The sequence below is a fragment of the Ptychodera flava genome, chromosome 13 (genome assembly GCF_041260155.1).
Source record: "Ptychodera flava strain L36383 chromosome 13, AS_Pfla_20210202, whole genome shotgun sequence".
Classification (NCBI taxonomy): Eukaryota; Metazoa; Hemichordata; class Enteropneusta; family Ptychoderidae; genus Ptychodera; species Ptychodera flava.
Window position 1 is genome coordinate 16,190,633 of NC_091940.1, and position 15,455 is coordinate 16,206,087.

General features: G+C 37.9%; 1 protein-coding gene across 1 annotated transcript; it reads right to left on the reverse strand.

Annotated features, from left to right (window-relative positions):
• Nucleotides 1-1,534: 1,534 nt before the first annotated feature.
• On the reverse strand, nt 1,535-15,432 carry LOC139147585 (ubiquitin-conjugating enzyme E2 Q1-like). The gene is made up of 8 exons (XM_070718714.1): nt 15,061-15,432; nt 12,780-12,902; nt 11,823-11,983; nt 7,790-7,866; nt 5,527-5,603; nt 4,550-4,724; nt 4,062-4,138; nt 1,535-2,453 (listed from the first exon to the last, which is right to left on the reverse strand). The coding sequence occupies exons 1-8, from the start codon at nt 15,220-15,222 to the stop codon at nt 2,313-2,315; spliced, it is 993 nt and encodes a 330-aa protein (XP_070574815.1). The 5' UTR covers nt 15,223-15,432; the 3' UTR covers nt 1,535-2,312.
• Between the last annotated feature and the right edge of the window lie 23 nt (nt 15,433-15,455).

Genomic DNA, 15,455 nt, shown 5'->3' on the forward strand with positions numbered 1-15,455 from the left:
GGTGTGACTTGAACAGTTTTTAAACATGATGATATTCATTCAGCTAGTTCTATCCTCTCCAAAAATGAACTTACGTCAAAAATCAATTGACGTGCATATGTATGTTAGAGTGTATTATCCTTGTACCAAGTTTAAAAGAAATCGGCCCTGGCACGTCTGAGATATCTGCGTGGACACACGCACACATGCACACACACAAGGAGCCAAATCTATAAATCCCCCGGACAGACTCAAAATGCATCAGCCATCCACCACACTTTTATCCATAGTTCGACCTATAACAGTATCAGTGCCTGCAAAGTTACATCAAATTTGGTTCAGTAATTCTTGAGATGTAGTCCATTGCACAATTCATCAATTATTCAAATAACCGTCCAGCAAAATCTAATCAGATCTAGATCTTCCCATGATTATACTACGAATTAAAATGCATAACATTGTAGCTTACAGTTTTTAAAATTCTAACTAAAACAAAATCCATCTACGGAAAGGCAGACAGGAAGACAGATAGACTGACACACTCACAGACATTGTGGCAACATTTGACACTGTTTGGGACCCTTGCTAACAGTGTCAAAAAAATTTTTTTTTGTGCTGCACCATTTTTATATTTCACTGAATGAATGTAACTGTACAAGAAAGTTACCTTGTTTTGAGGGGCTTATTAATCAACACTAACATTTTTCCTGTTTAATCCAATCTTTTCATTTTCACAATTGGTTTTACGTTCACATCTAGACCTCCAAAGGCATCTCCTGACATCACTTTTTCAAAATTGTTATCTATTGATTTAATATATTTATCTGTAGCAGTTAGTTTTGTATTCATGATACAGTTAGTGCCAATGTATTCATTATCTGTTTCACCATAGCACACTCACGGTTTTTCTCTATTATTTCTTGCTGTCTTTTTTGCAGGATTCAGGGTTGCTTTTAAGAGAGACACTATGCTCCATAACTAATCATGAAAGTTTAATCAAAAGTAACAGTCATTTTCCCCACAATGGGGCCTCTTCAAAGGCGGTGCTGCCAATGTTCAAACCACACCTTCAGTTTAGGTGGCGATTTATAGATATTTATTGAATGATTGCTGAAAACATGCCCTGTGACAGTTGCTTGTATCGTTGATGTGACTGAAAGTGTCAACGTAATGCCTGATGAAGGTATTAATGTCAGTTAGCTGGAGAGTAGAGTTTGTATACAGTGTTCCCGCTAAGGCTTATTTGCACGCTATTTGCACAGTGTCACTGACTGCCCTCCAAGTGGAATTTCATGTTTGGTGCAACTTTACTTTCGGTCATTTCGATCGGTATTAGTTTGGTAACGATAAGCATCAAAACTCTGGGCAAAATGTGCAATCTCAGTGCATATTTTACTTCTGTGTTTTGAGTTTTCGTGCTCGTTGGCGATACAGTTGCTACAAACACAGGTTACACGTACATGATCAGGGTACCTTGTGACTACGTGAGTGGATTTACGTAACTCAATAAATTAGCATACATGTATATAAAGAAGATGCAACATGGCTGCCTCTGTGGTCACCGTACCCTTTGGGCACCAAAGCCTAAGCTGTGCAAAACCTTAGGGGAACACTGTTTGTATAGGTACTAATAATTAACATCAGCACTCTTTAACAGTTCAATATCAGAAGCACAGACCTGTGATTCTAGTGCCACACAACTGTTTCACATATCACAGATATACTATAGCATATTCGTGAATTTGTGATTTCTCTCACTGTGCAGTCATGTTTGGTCGAGTCACATCAGTGAACATGTGGAGATTTTTTGGCATCCCTTTGTGAGAACTCGAGTGTATGGCAGTACCTAACACAAATGGACAGAGTTTGAGGTGATAGAGAGGGGACACTGGTCGTAAAACTTGGCCAAATACACACTGACCAACGGAGAATGAACACTGTAAATACAGTGACAAACTTGTCCCGTACTACACATCAAAATAAATATAACACAAAACAATATCATATAAATTAATTTTGTGGGCGAACAGTGAATGAAACAGATTTGTTTGTGCAAGTATGTAACAAGACAATGAACGAAAAAATTGGGAAAATAGTCTCTTCAAGAACACACCCCATTCTGGTGTCTTACAAAATGCACTTCTGCATCAATAAACTGACTCTGTGTGGCTTACTTCTCCGATGACGTAGCTTCAAGTGTAGACGCTTGTATTGTATCTAAACTTTCATTCACAGGTTTTGCCAACAGTATAATGTTAGCCTCAGCATCATGTACTGTTATGTCAAGGTGGACGTGTGTACCAATTGTTGCAGTCGGGGAGGGCCGGGGGTGGTCATTTATTCCAGCCGTATCTCATGACCATTCTTTCAAAGGCTTGCTTGGCAGCGTGTTCATCATATTCCCTATCCGCCTCATAGTCAAGTTGTGCGTTGGGATCCGACATGATTTCTGAACGAATTTGGATCAATATACTCTGGGAAAGGATGGAAATACCAATATACAATTAGTATGAATGGATAAGTAAGCATTGCACTATCATCTTGATTCACAGTGTCATAGTTTTCTTGATAGACCTTTTATCTAAATTTCAATGTACTCCAATGATTATATGCAATGCATAACTAGGTAAATTTTACCAAAGATTATATATACACACAACAAATTCAACCAAGACATTGTTTTTTTAATATTCCGCAGTGTTCTCCAGAGGGGCGGCCGATTTGCATATTCTCTTGTCGTGATATTCTTTTGTATAGTTATTAACATATGAATAGATTGCTCAAAAGAAAGGGGTGGCCAAACCCTCAAAATCCCCTTTTAGAGAACCCTGTTCTGGACCAAATGACTGATCATCCCGACACAACAAGTATGTGTATTATGAAAAAGTGGCAGGAGCTAGCACTGTGAAAGTGTTTGGCATATCTGTCTAAGAATTTATTAATGCATGTTCAAAGTAAGTAAGTAATTCCTAGCATCATGTTTAATATCGGTGGTTGGAAAGGCTATTTTTGCACCAATTCTTTTCTCAGAGTTAATGACAAGTTTCAAGTGTTAGAATCAAGATATTTAGTTCAAATTTTCAGGATAACTCTCTTAGTTAATACTTTCTCCAAAAAATATAAAAAATTGTATATTGCAGCCATGATTTTGAAATATGACACCAGTAAATATTAAAATTTAATTTTTCATATTTTCTTTACATATTTGAATTTAATAATAATTGGATAGTATTAATATTACCAAATTAGTTATAAATATGTTGACACTATTATTTGTAAGATTTGTACGGCAGGATTTGTAAATAAAATCTGTTTTTATGATTTTACATGGGTTTATATATCAAAAAAATATTCAAAATTCTTTCAAATTTCAAAATATGATTTTGAAAAAGTACTTCAAATACAGGAAAATTGTGCCGTACAATTCTTATCTGTAACCTTGTTAAAAGGCTGTAAAAATTCCATGTCCATATCTCATTTCAAAGGTTGGATTAAATTGGTATATAATTATGTAGGAAAACTGTTATTCTGTCAAAAATGTTGAAAACAACCCATATTTGCACCCCTCTTTTGAAGTCACAGAGCAATCTTTTTGGTAAATCTCACTTTTGACACCTCTTTGACACTCAAAGAATCTAAAAATGCATTTACAATAGCAGTTACTCACTCTGAATGCAAGCACCGCCTTGTCAAACTTTCCTGAAAAACAGCAAATAATGACTTTCCCTTTTTAAACATTTTATTAAAAGCTAGGGGACCTCTACCATAGTTAATACACTAAGGACTCCCCAACTTCTTCTCAAAAGGTCAGTTTTTCAGAAGTTTCAACAGGCTGTAACTCTGCAATGCCTTTGTGCCCAAATGTCTAGTTTTTTTATTCCACAGAGAATGTTGACTACTTTTATATTTTAATAGTTTTGTTGAAGTTTATAACTGACACTCTAGCCTTTCCAACCACCTTAATATCTATACTCAAACTGGATTCAGCATATTTTATGGTTTCTCCTCCACATGCACAAAGTTTCTGTGAGACTGACAGGCAAAATCCATGCAGAGGAAGCCAAAATATTACAAAATGTTACCTCTATGTCATTGGCAGGTCTCCATCCCGACTTTGTCAACAGTTGCATACATATACTGCCACCCACTGTCACATGACCTGGTGTGGTGAGAACAGTGGGAAAAAGAATTAAATTTCTACTAGCGACATATTGTGCAATGTGTCACAACTCTTGATTGTTACAGTTAGCACTGTCAAACTTAGTCAGAGGACTGTTCAAGCATACTCTGATTTGTCAATTTATTTGTATAATATCATCCATTGTGTGACTCCTTGTCAACTTCAGATTATTGGAGCACACTGGGGCAAATTAAAAAATTCCAAATCTATGGCTTTGTAGCAGTGGTCAGAAACTACAACCACTGAGCAATGTGCATTTAGATGCTTACTAAGAATGACAAATCTTCCCATAATCCTTCACAGGTCCGACAATCTTCCTAACAAACAATCAGAATTCAATTGGACAAAAGCTTGGACATGAAAAGAGGCTTAAGGACTCTTAATACTTGCCTGTAAGAAACTTAAATCTTGGCCTGAGTACTCGAACAAATGGCGGCGACATCGGGTAATCTTTGGGAAATTTCATTTCGAGAGTTATGACCTCGTCCCTCTTGTACTTTGTCGCGTAAGTTTTTAAGTCTTTGCCCAGTTTTGATTTGGGATCAAAATCTTTCAGTTTCACATCCTGTGTGGAAGAATGGAAAGCCACAGAATCATCATTATTTGGTGTCCAAACAATTATCCAACCCTTACCATCACTTCTGATGGAATTTTTTTCAATAGGAAGGCAATTTGATATTTTCTTTGTGAGAGCTACATGTTCAAATCTTGAAAATGCAAAACTGAACTTTTGCAATTATCAGACTGAATTTTTTAAAAATTCTGGTAATAAGAAAATATTCAACATGTGTTTAACTAACAACTCAAAGCTGAGAAGCTTGAAGCTGTTTTGGGAATCTCAGCACCATTGAATTGTTAAAGCAAGGAAAATTTTATCATAATTTCAACAAATTTTGACAAATCTGAGTCAGATCACTCCTGGGAACGTGAAGACAAAAGCAATTGGACTATGGGATTTTGAGATTTGTAGAATTTTTGCACCAAAGGTGACGTGACAAAAGAAGCCCAGTATAATGTACCTTGCTTTTAAAACTGCCCTCGACAACATGTTTGAGAAAAGCTTCTAAAGTATCAATAATATCCAATACATTTGAAATGTAGCTCTCCTTCATTTCAGTGATATGACTTTTTCTCTGGAAATATATGACAAAATGCTAAGATATTTCGAGCCCGGACAGGTAAGTGATAGTTTTACATACCTGGATGCTTACTGTGTATACTGAATCCCTCTTTCAGAGTTGATATAGCATATCACTCAAAGAAGATACCTGAACTCAGGTTCTGGTATTGTTATCCACTCTGGGATTTACACTGTTACAACATGGCTGATGACTTGCATCCAGGGAGAGTCAGAAAGACACACTTACCCAAATGAATAAATTATCACCCTTTGGATTTCCTTCCACTCCGAATTTTCCTTCAGATTTCTTCAGTAGTTTCAGATCTACAATACAACACAAAGGAGATATTATGAGATTATTACAAAAATACCGCAAAGGATGCACGAGGACATTGGCGCCAGTGTTCCCTCTAAGGTTTTGGGAGGGTGCGCAACATGAGATACGCCTGATTGCCTCACAGCCAGGTCCGTTCATGTATATGCTAATTTATTGGGGTACGTCAGAACGTACAATGAACGTTGGTGGCAACTGCACCACCAACGGGCGCTAAACTTGAAACGCGAAAGTAAGATCTACGCTGAGATTGCACATTTCGCCCTGAGTTATCGTTTCCAAAACTAATACCGATTGAAATGAATGACACTAAAGTTGCGCAAAAGATGAAATTTCACTGCGAGAGCTGTCGGAGACACTGTGCAATTAGCGCGCAAATAAGCCTTTGCGGGAACACTGATTGGCGCAGCCTATTGCCCAACGCAAAGTGGAGGGCGATGCGCGGCGCCAATGTCCGAGTGCATCCTTTGCGGTATTTTCGTGATAACCTAATTATTATACATCTTACATTCGTGACTGGGGCATCAAATTGTCAGAGTAGTGACCATTTTCGTGCAATGTCAACAATTTTTCTTCCGATTTTATCGCGCCAGTGTGGAACGCTATCTCGGATGCGCTTCTGCAAGTTTTGGAGTGTGTGCACTACACACGTACGTACGTACAGAGCGCGTGCCAAACGTTCTGGCACTCGTCCATTTGGTCCCTTGAAACCGTTCAACAGTGAATGCGCAGATACAGCCGCAGGGGATGGGGCGCCTGGAAACCGTACATGTTACGGAACAGGTGTTCCATACGGCTTTTTTAGTGCACGCAAAATTCTATCGTTCTCGATGGTAGATGTATAATAATACATTTTATTTTGTTGGAGAATTGATAATTTGTATTGTTAATTTTGTTCTTTGTACAAATGTACAGATTGGTGGACTCATTTATACAAACTACCAAAATGCTGACACAAATAATGATAGTAATTTTTCTTTAAAAATTCTGTATACTTTGCGTGGAAGCTTGCCTTCAAACGAACCTTGCATGGGATGTCCTCTCAAAAACTGGGCATTTCCTGCTGTTTTTGCAACGGTTGGGGAACATTGGTAAATGATTTGGTAACCCCAGTAACATTTCTGCTGTCCCCTGATCTGATTGCATTAATATGCCAAGGTGAACCCTGGTAAAAATGACTGGGGAACCCTGGTAACATTTTCTTGCTTACCGCCCTCAACAACAACACTATACATGTCACTTAACACTGCTTATAAGTTAGTCCCCTGTCTACAACACTAGATCACTTCAAACATTTCTGACAAATTCTGCAAAATCAGCCTCAATACATGTTTCCATGCAATTTTGTATCACATGCACCATACCTCAGTTACATGTACATCCAGCTTTGTGAACGCCTGATCAGTGACACCAATTCTAAGTTTTCTGTGCTTCTTTGTCGTTTGATAACCAGATTTCTTGAGCAAAGATTGACAAGAAACTGAAAACCCCACCCCAGAGCAATAACATGATACAAAATTTGGTTTTCTGAGTGGATGAAAAGAGAATAAGACTTTCGGGCAAGAGTATCAGAAAAATGATACTTTATCACAGTCATCTAATTTTGATAAATTATACCCCAGCATGGGATTAGTTTTTGATGTCAGAGAAAACAGATCATTCATAATCTAGTGTTCTCCTGCATAACATTGAACAAGACGATGGTCACCATACTGAATTTGCTAATAATTGGCAAAGATGCTCTCTACATAGAAATTTGCATTGCGACTCTGATAGATTTGCTTTATGATTTTCAGAGCACCTACTGGTGGTTGTATATTCCGAAAGCAACACAAATGTAAAAGTTCAAGACTTTTATCTCAGAAAAGCCACTGCCTACTGCTATTATTTTACTTTTGACACCAGATCTCAAACTAACACTCTTATCCATTACCAGAAATGTTTTCCTGTTCTGCAATCTCTCAAAATTACTTTGAAAATTTTACATTATTCAGTATATCAGTAATTTATACATTAAACCCTATTTTTATTTGTTTTTAATTGACCATAAATTATGCACAAAATGTTTGAAACTGATATTGAAATTGACAAATTTGTTAGTTCCATCAAGTGTAATTGAAAAAGACCAAGCTTTAGAAAAAAGGAGAGTGCAGGAGGTACAGTCTGCATACAGTACCTGCTAACAGCCTATGGACAGCAACGGCACTACCATCCCCAGTAAAGAAATCGTCAGCTGAAACCAAGTCACCTTCACTGAAGAGACAAAGTACAATAAACAGAATTTAAAAAATAATTGCATAAGTAAAAACAGGTACAGCAAAGGTCAAAGGCCATCATTTAATGTTACGTTTGCAACGATGTATTTCATGCAATTGCCATCTATAATATTCAGGTGATTATGATTTGACAAGTGCTCTCGGAATGACCGCTGCAAGAGACAACCTACAGAGAGAACATACATAAATAGAATACTTTCATAACATTATAGAAGTACAACACACTGATTTCAATTGTAGGCTTGCTACTAAATGTAGCAATGTGTTTTCGACATGTAGCCTACCTTAACAGAATTTTGGAAAGTTTTTATGGGTTTTAGGTTAGACAGCTATGGGTCACGGTCAGGTCATGAACCTTGAACCTGTGATTTTTATGGTTCTCATGAAAGCATTAGCATAAATGAAGCATAATTTTTGTTCTTCTTGTATTACCATCAGTAATTTTCAAATGCCTGCTTGTACAAATATTTATTCAGGCATATTATTAAAAGATGGAACTTTGACAACATTTCAAATTAGTCCTATTTATGACAGCAGGTACTACGGAACAGACTATAAATAATAACCAGGCATATTACATTTTGCGGAATCACCCCATCCCACCCCGCCCCCACAAAAGGGTATTACAGAAGATAATGACAAGACAGGGGACTTTATCCTTATGTAACTTCGTAGAGTGCGTTTGGTGACCATCAAATTGAACACTGGGTCAAATCAGCAATGGTTTTATCCCTTTCACCCCTGCTTCCAAATGGTTTTAACCCTGTCACCCATGCTTTCAAATGCTTTTAACCCCGTCACCTGTATTTTTCCAATGGTTTTAACCTATTCAACTCCATTTCCCTGTACATAGGTGTACCAACCCAGCTAAAGTCACCCAGGGATGTACCAAAGTCCACTTGTAAAAGGTGTAATATCCATGTGAAATGATAGATAAACTATACAGCAGCATTTTTTTTGTCAATAGGCGTGTTCCTGACTTCTGAACTTCCAACCCAATGGCTAACATTGGCTTGTTTGGGAGGTGCTTTGTGACGAACACCAGGCTTTGCCATGCTAGAGACTCACTCAAACTGGCGGTAACAGTACGTGAACCTATTTTGTGTTTACTGTGAGTAGTTTTAGATGTACAAATCAATAAATGCCAATGAAACCCTGTCGACAAAAAGATATTAGGGACATTGTTTTGATAATTCAACCAAACAAGCGGCCTAGTGGCCAACATAGCTATGCTGTGATAATTAGGACTTAGATCACAGGTGTGGGCTGGTTTGAATCCCATGAAAATAGGAAATATTTGAATATCAGCAGCAATTTCTGAATATGCTGTGATATTTTTCGGATGGAATAGAGTTCAGCATGGGACCGTTTCTATACACTGGTGCCAGCTGCTTTGTGAGAATACTGACAAATGACTATGCTCAACTGTCCACGGAAACATTTTGTTCAATTAAAACTGACAAAAATTGCCTCTAAAATATGCAAAATTTTATCATTATTTCAAAAAATCTGAGTCAAGTTGCTCCTGGGAACCCGAAGACAAAAGCAATTTGACTCGAGGATTCTGAAATTTGTGAAATTTTTTAACCAAAAGACAGCAAAAAATTGCCCCAGAAATATAATATTGCAGATTTCATTACGAATTGAATGAAACTTTTAAACAACACCCCTTGGGACCTTCAAATCAAATTTAAAAGCAACAGACAAGAATTTAAGAGAAGATTTTTTATCAAAAAAAACAGGAAAAATGCCCCAAAATACAAATATGCAAATTTCACCACAAGTCGAACAAACCAAACTAAGGTCATCCAAAGGAACCTGCACATCAAATTTCAAAGCAATTGAATGAGTGGTTTACGAGATTTTTGAACAAAAGCGGGAAAAACTGCTTCAAAACTACAAATATGCTGACTTCACCACGATTTGAACAAACCTAACAAAGGTCACCTCAAGGAACCTTCTTACCAACTTTTAAGGTACATGTAATCAAAACAGCAGTTTCAGAGAAGTCAATTGTTGACAGACAACAGACGGACGGATGATGGATAGACGGACAGACAACAGAGTCGGACTATCAGCCTATCTGATAAGCTCTCTTTAACTGACAGGGGAGCTATACATGAGGTGATTGATTGATACCTGAGGATAAACATTTACGGTACATTAAAAGATAACACACTTCTGAGACATCTTCTATGATAGGCGGTCTTTTTGTTTATAATGGGCAAGAGTGGAACTCAGGCACCAGGGAGACGGCAGAATAGATAGTGGCCACACCCCTTCCCCACAGATACAGTGATAACATCTGTGCATTTCGATCTTGATAAGCAAAACTGAAAACAAGATAAATGCACACATTATTGTCACGATATCTCATAAACAGCTCTGACCAAAGTATCGGAATGAACTACTGTACAGTTGATATTTGCAAACAGATAATTTCCAGAGGGGAAGATGGTGCAGACACAGATAAAGTTCCATTTATAAGTAATTTACATCAAACTGACATGTAGCCGGTTGTTTTTGTCGACTTCAACTTTTATTCATATCAATTATCATTAAACAGTTAAGATAGTTACCAACAGTGCGGGGAAGTTAGAAATGGTATGTGGTCCCTGGAGGTGTATTGCTGTCTATCGGGGGGGGGGGGGGGGGGGGGGGGGGGGGGATTTTGATAAGGTCTAAACTTAATGTGTTTGACCTCTTGTTTACAAATTTGTCCAAATATGCCCAAGCACATACGTGAACATAGACCCATTCATAGTTAGGTATTCTCTTGTTAGTACAACTTCAAAAAAAATCAAGCTTTTTTTTTACCATATCTGTACCATATACAGAGAAAACGGTCATGTCTGCTTCACTGGGCATTTCACCAGAGTTTAGGCTTATTTTGTTTTGCACTGAAAGACAATGAGTTTCACTCTGATAGCAGAAACGTGTCTCGTCATGACTTGTACATGTGAGAAGTCTGTTCTCTTCCTCTTTCTTGTTCGAACACACAAATATTTTTTGACAGTGCAATACCTGAAACTGTATCATTGAGGGTTAGGTGAACATGTGTGTGAGCTGGATTTTTAGATTAGATATATGCAAATTGATACGCTAATGATCAGGAAGTTGACATACCATTTACATTTCTCACATAAATCAAACCTATTCAAAAGAAATTATGTATAAGGTTGTGGGTGTCATGGTACCTTTGACCATTTTGTGGTTTTCCCACCTTCTGATAACAGCGTCACCAGTGGCTACATTTGTATTCATTACATTGTCTGATTTTTTACTTGAGGGCAGTCTTCTATCATCTGGCATGTTCTGAAAACAAGCTACACTTGGTGGCTTCTATTGGCAGTAGTATTTTCATAACCTTCTCTGATGAAATTCAATAACATTTCACAAATAATAATTTACCAGGCATTCAATACTCGCCATCAAATGGCAGCTTTTATTACTGCATTGTGCTTTCCTTGCAGTAAAAAGGCCCAGATGAATATGCCCATATTTGTAGAGTTCAGTGAGTACTACACAAGTGGCTCATTTCTACCAAATAAGATGCTTGGAGCTCAGATCAAAAAATTACCAGAAGACAAAAATTTGGAAAATTTCAGCAGGCAGGGATATCAAAGAATATCCCATTGGAAAAAATACCTTTACTTATCAAAATAGTGACGAATATCACCCTGATCAAATATTACCTTGTCATGTTCTATCAGACAAACTAACTTTTATTGTTAGTAATCTTACTATAAAAAGCCTCTATCAAATATTACGAGATTACCTTACAAGGCAGTGGTGGGTATGAGGCAAAACTTGATTACTTTAAGCAAACAAATTCTCTTATTCAATAAAATCATGAAAACTTGGTCCAAATGATACAGAATATTTTTCTCTATACGTGAAAATACTGGCTGTGTGAGAACCAGTTTGCAGTACCTTTCCTCTTTTGGTATCGAAGTGTCCGCCGCAGCGTCTTCATCATCCATGGCATAGTAATCATCATCATCAGCATCCATATCTTCATCGTCCTCCTCATCGTCATCTTCATCACCCATCCCTTCATCACCATCACTGTCACTCAATGGCTGAGCTAAAACCTAAAATCAAAATCAAAAGTTTCACAATAAATTCAGAGTTAATCTCAACACTCATAATAATGCATAATTTGCAGATTCCTTTGTTGTGAAAATGTACTCTTTGTTATTGTTATCAGTATATAACAGAGGGATGGCCCAACCTTCAAAATTCCCTTGTGGATGGCCATGATACTTGGTAATAGATAAAATCCATTTTGATGGTTATTTACAAAAACAAACAATTTTACTGCCCTGATTTTGTGACTATCTATCTCTGTAAAACTTAGTACATAGACTCGGTTGAGGTCTGTGATTTGTGAATGTTTGAGTGGGGTGAAAATGATGATTTGTGTTCTGTTTTCATGTGAACGCGTGAGTGGGGTGAATGCTATAATGGGGGGGGGGGTTCTCCAGGAATCACAGTAGAAACTCACTCACTACTGTGCAGACTCATATGTAACGGGTTCAATCGCTACGAAAACTTGGCATGGGCTGCCAAACTCCAATTAGGTTTGCATGAAATAGGAGAGACACAAGAGAAACTATTACAAATGATTTAATTTTTTAGAAATTCACCGACTTGAACCAAGTCTACTTAGTACTGTACATTTCAGGGAAATTTTGATGATGCAATCCTTGAGAAATACAGAAATGCTGACATGATTGAATCGTACTTCTTTCTCCTGTTGGTAAACATTTTCACTCAAAAACTTGAATCATTTATACAAGACCAGTATTTTCTCCTGATTGCGCCAATCCCCGCCTATTTAAACTAAGTCCCCTTGAAAAAAATATAAACGTGCGGCACTAAACTTACCGGTCTGAGTGATTTGGCTGTGATAGCCAGTACTTCTTGCAAGGTTTTATCCCTACACGAAGTGACATAGTCCTGTACTTCTGTTAAGTAAGCCAAGCACACTTCATTATCACTCCATACATGCTGAAACGTAAAATGAATGCAGTATTTAGTTCAGTGGCCAGCAAGTGACTGTAATTTCTGTAGTTCTATTTTAAAACTGAGAATATAAAGTAAGGTACATTACAATGACACAGAGTGCAGTAAGAGAGCAAGACCATTGCTTAGACACATATCTATTCATGCATTGATGCAGGTTTGCATGGGGTCTGACAAGCAAGACCATCCAGATGGTTGCTCGAGTGATTTCAAGGATTACTTCACTGTATAGAGTTCTAACACATTTTCAGGTGAATGCTCACAAATACATACAAATTATTTCCGCCATAGCATGAAAAGATACTGGGCAACACCCCAAATGAAATGGGAAATTGCACATTTGGTATATTGGAAATTGAAAAAACGGAAATACAAATTGTGGGAAATAGAGTTTTTCAGAGGGAAATTTGAATGGCCGTAAAGTGCCATCCTCACAGCAGTATACACCCATTTCCTATATTTCAATCTCAGCCTAAAGATTTTAAATTTAGAAATAGGCCTAAAAGTTAATAATCAAGATGATAAAACCATTTGAAAATTGAAAATTAGCTCCATTTCGATTTTCTTTTTTTGAAAATGCAAATTGGTTTATTGGTTGGTCGAATTGTGCCACGGATTGGATGGTCACTTTTTCAATCAATCTCATTGTTTTTGTGATAATCTGAAGGGGAAAGGACACTGTAGCTTGAAAAAACCTACATATTAGCTCCCTTCCACTTGTTGCTCTATTTATCCATAAGTGAATCTAGCGTTTTCAGAAAACATTTCCCCTGGTTTGCTTTCTCTAAAATGGCATGGCTAGGCCTGGGCACACATGAACACAAATCCTTCCATTTTTACACACCAACTGATTGAAGAAGTTATTTTTGCAATGTTCTCCCCAACTTGTTGTCATGGTGACTATGAGGATACTACCAACAGATGCTTTGATTGTCCAATGCATTGTTTGGAAAGAAAGGATCCCCTTTTGTGTTACAGTGTACTGAAGATTCAGGCACCTGTAATTGTACCAGTCACAACTTATGGTCACCATGGACGTAGCAAACACCGTGTTTTACATCCCTCTTCTAATGTATCATTTACCACGGTATATGTACCTTGGCAGAGTCTGCCTGACATCATTGCACATTATTGAAAATGTATACTTTTCTCACGATTTTTAAAGAGATAAATATTGTAATCATTTCTGTTTGATTCAGTGGCTCAGACCATAAAGGTAGCATTCTCTACCTCCATGGGCCAAATACTTGGACTCAGCATGGATGAAGAAGAGAGTCCGGCTTTCTACCTACATGGACTCAGGTACCGCATATATAGAGGTAGGGAGGTGCCTTACTACTTCTATGGGTACACTGACCCTACTGCTGCTTTTGAAAGTTGGCTTTTCTAATGCATCCACAGCGGCTGTTATGTATCGATTGATAAGCTACTGTGACTGACCAAAGTCAATTGCATCCTGTGATTACTACATACCATACTTCCCTGCACTGCAGGTTGCATATCCCTGCATGGCAGGGTGTGTGTTACCGGTATTATATGGCCTCCCACCACATAATGCCGGTAACACACAGCCCTGCCATGCAGAGCGACAGGTTGCATTGCCATCTCCAAATTATGTTGTACAATTAGACTGACCATTGACAGCTTAACTTGAAATAACAAATCGATGCCATCAAATTTATTTGAAATCATGCTGCTAGCCAGTCTCAAACGTAGTGTTAATGGCCATGCAATCTATTGCCACCTCTGTTTTGTACACGAGCAACGCACGATCATATTATGTATAGATAGCATCGAGTGTTAACATGGGGACTGTATATACATTTTAACGCAATTCATTAATTTATATGACCAACGTGAAATGATTAATTGGAGAAGTATGCACCAAAAAATCATGGGGTCCAATTGACTTGTGTCCGATTGACCAGTTACCCAATGATCAATGAAGACAAATGCGCTAATGGTCTCACGTTCAGGCATAGACAGTAGAGGGGAAAGATCTCACCCCTCTACTGTCTATGGTTCACGTCACGAAATGTGAACGCCCGCGCCATCATTACTAAAACGAAAGTTTACAACGCCATCACGATAAAACCAAAAGCTACAATTGTCAGTCTAAAGAAGCGAATTCTTAAACACCTACAAAGTTTGATTGGCCGACTTCAGGACAAACAACATAAAATGACACGTCCCCCGAAGAAAACACAAGCCGCCTTTCACTGTCTTCTACCAACACAAGCTCGAACGGCGTCTTGCCCGTTGCCAGCCATTCTTCCGCTATCGTCTTCTGATCAGAAAAGTTCATTATTGGCAATGATTATTGCAGTAGTGGATCTCCCGGGCACCTTACACTAAATTCAACTGGTTCTCCGCTAGAAGTGACAACACTTGGCATTTAGAAAACTCCCAATTATGCTCGATATTTCGAGCGGTGATTCATAGCATTTCGAGGGGGATGTCATCCAGTTGTGAAAACCAGGAAGTATTTACACGGAAAACACTGGATTTAGTCTCCAGAGATCTCGCTCGGTACGAGAG

What these genes read in the sequence shown, in the direction of transcription:
- LOC139147585 (XM_070718714.1), bottom strand. Translation starts at nt 15,222, where the DNA reads ATGAACTTTTCTGATCAGAAGACGATAGCGGAAGAATGGCTGGCAACG. An exon ending in AAGTCGGCCAATCAAACTTT is followed by an intron (nt 12,903 to 15,060) that starts GTAGGTGTTTAA and finishes TTTACGTTTCAG; the next exon opens with CATGTATGGAGTGATAATGA. An exon ending in GTGATAATTTATTCATTTGG is followed by an intron (nt 4,725 to 5,526) that starts GTAAGTGTGTCT and finishes TCTTCCACACAG; the next exon opens with GATGTGAAACTGAAAGATTT.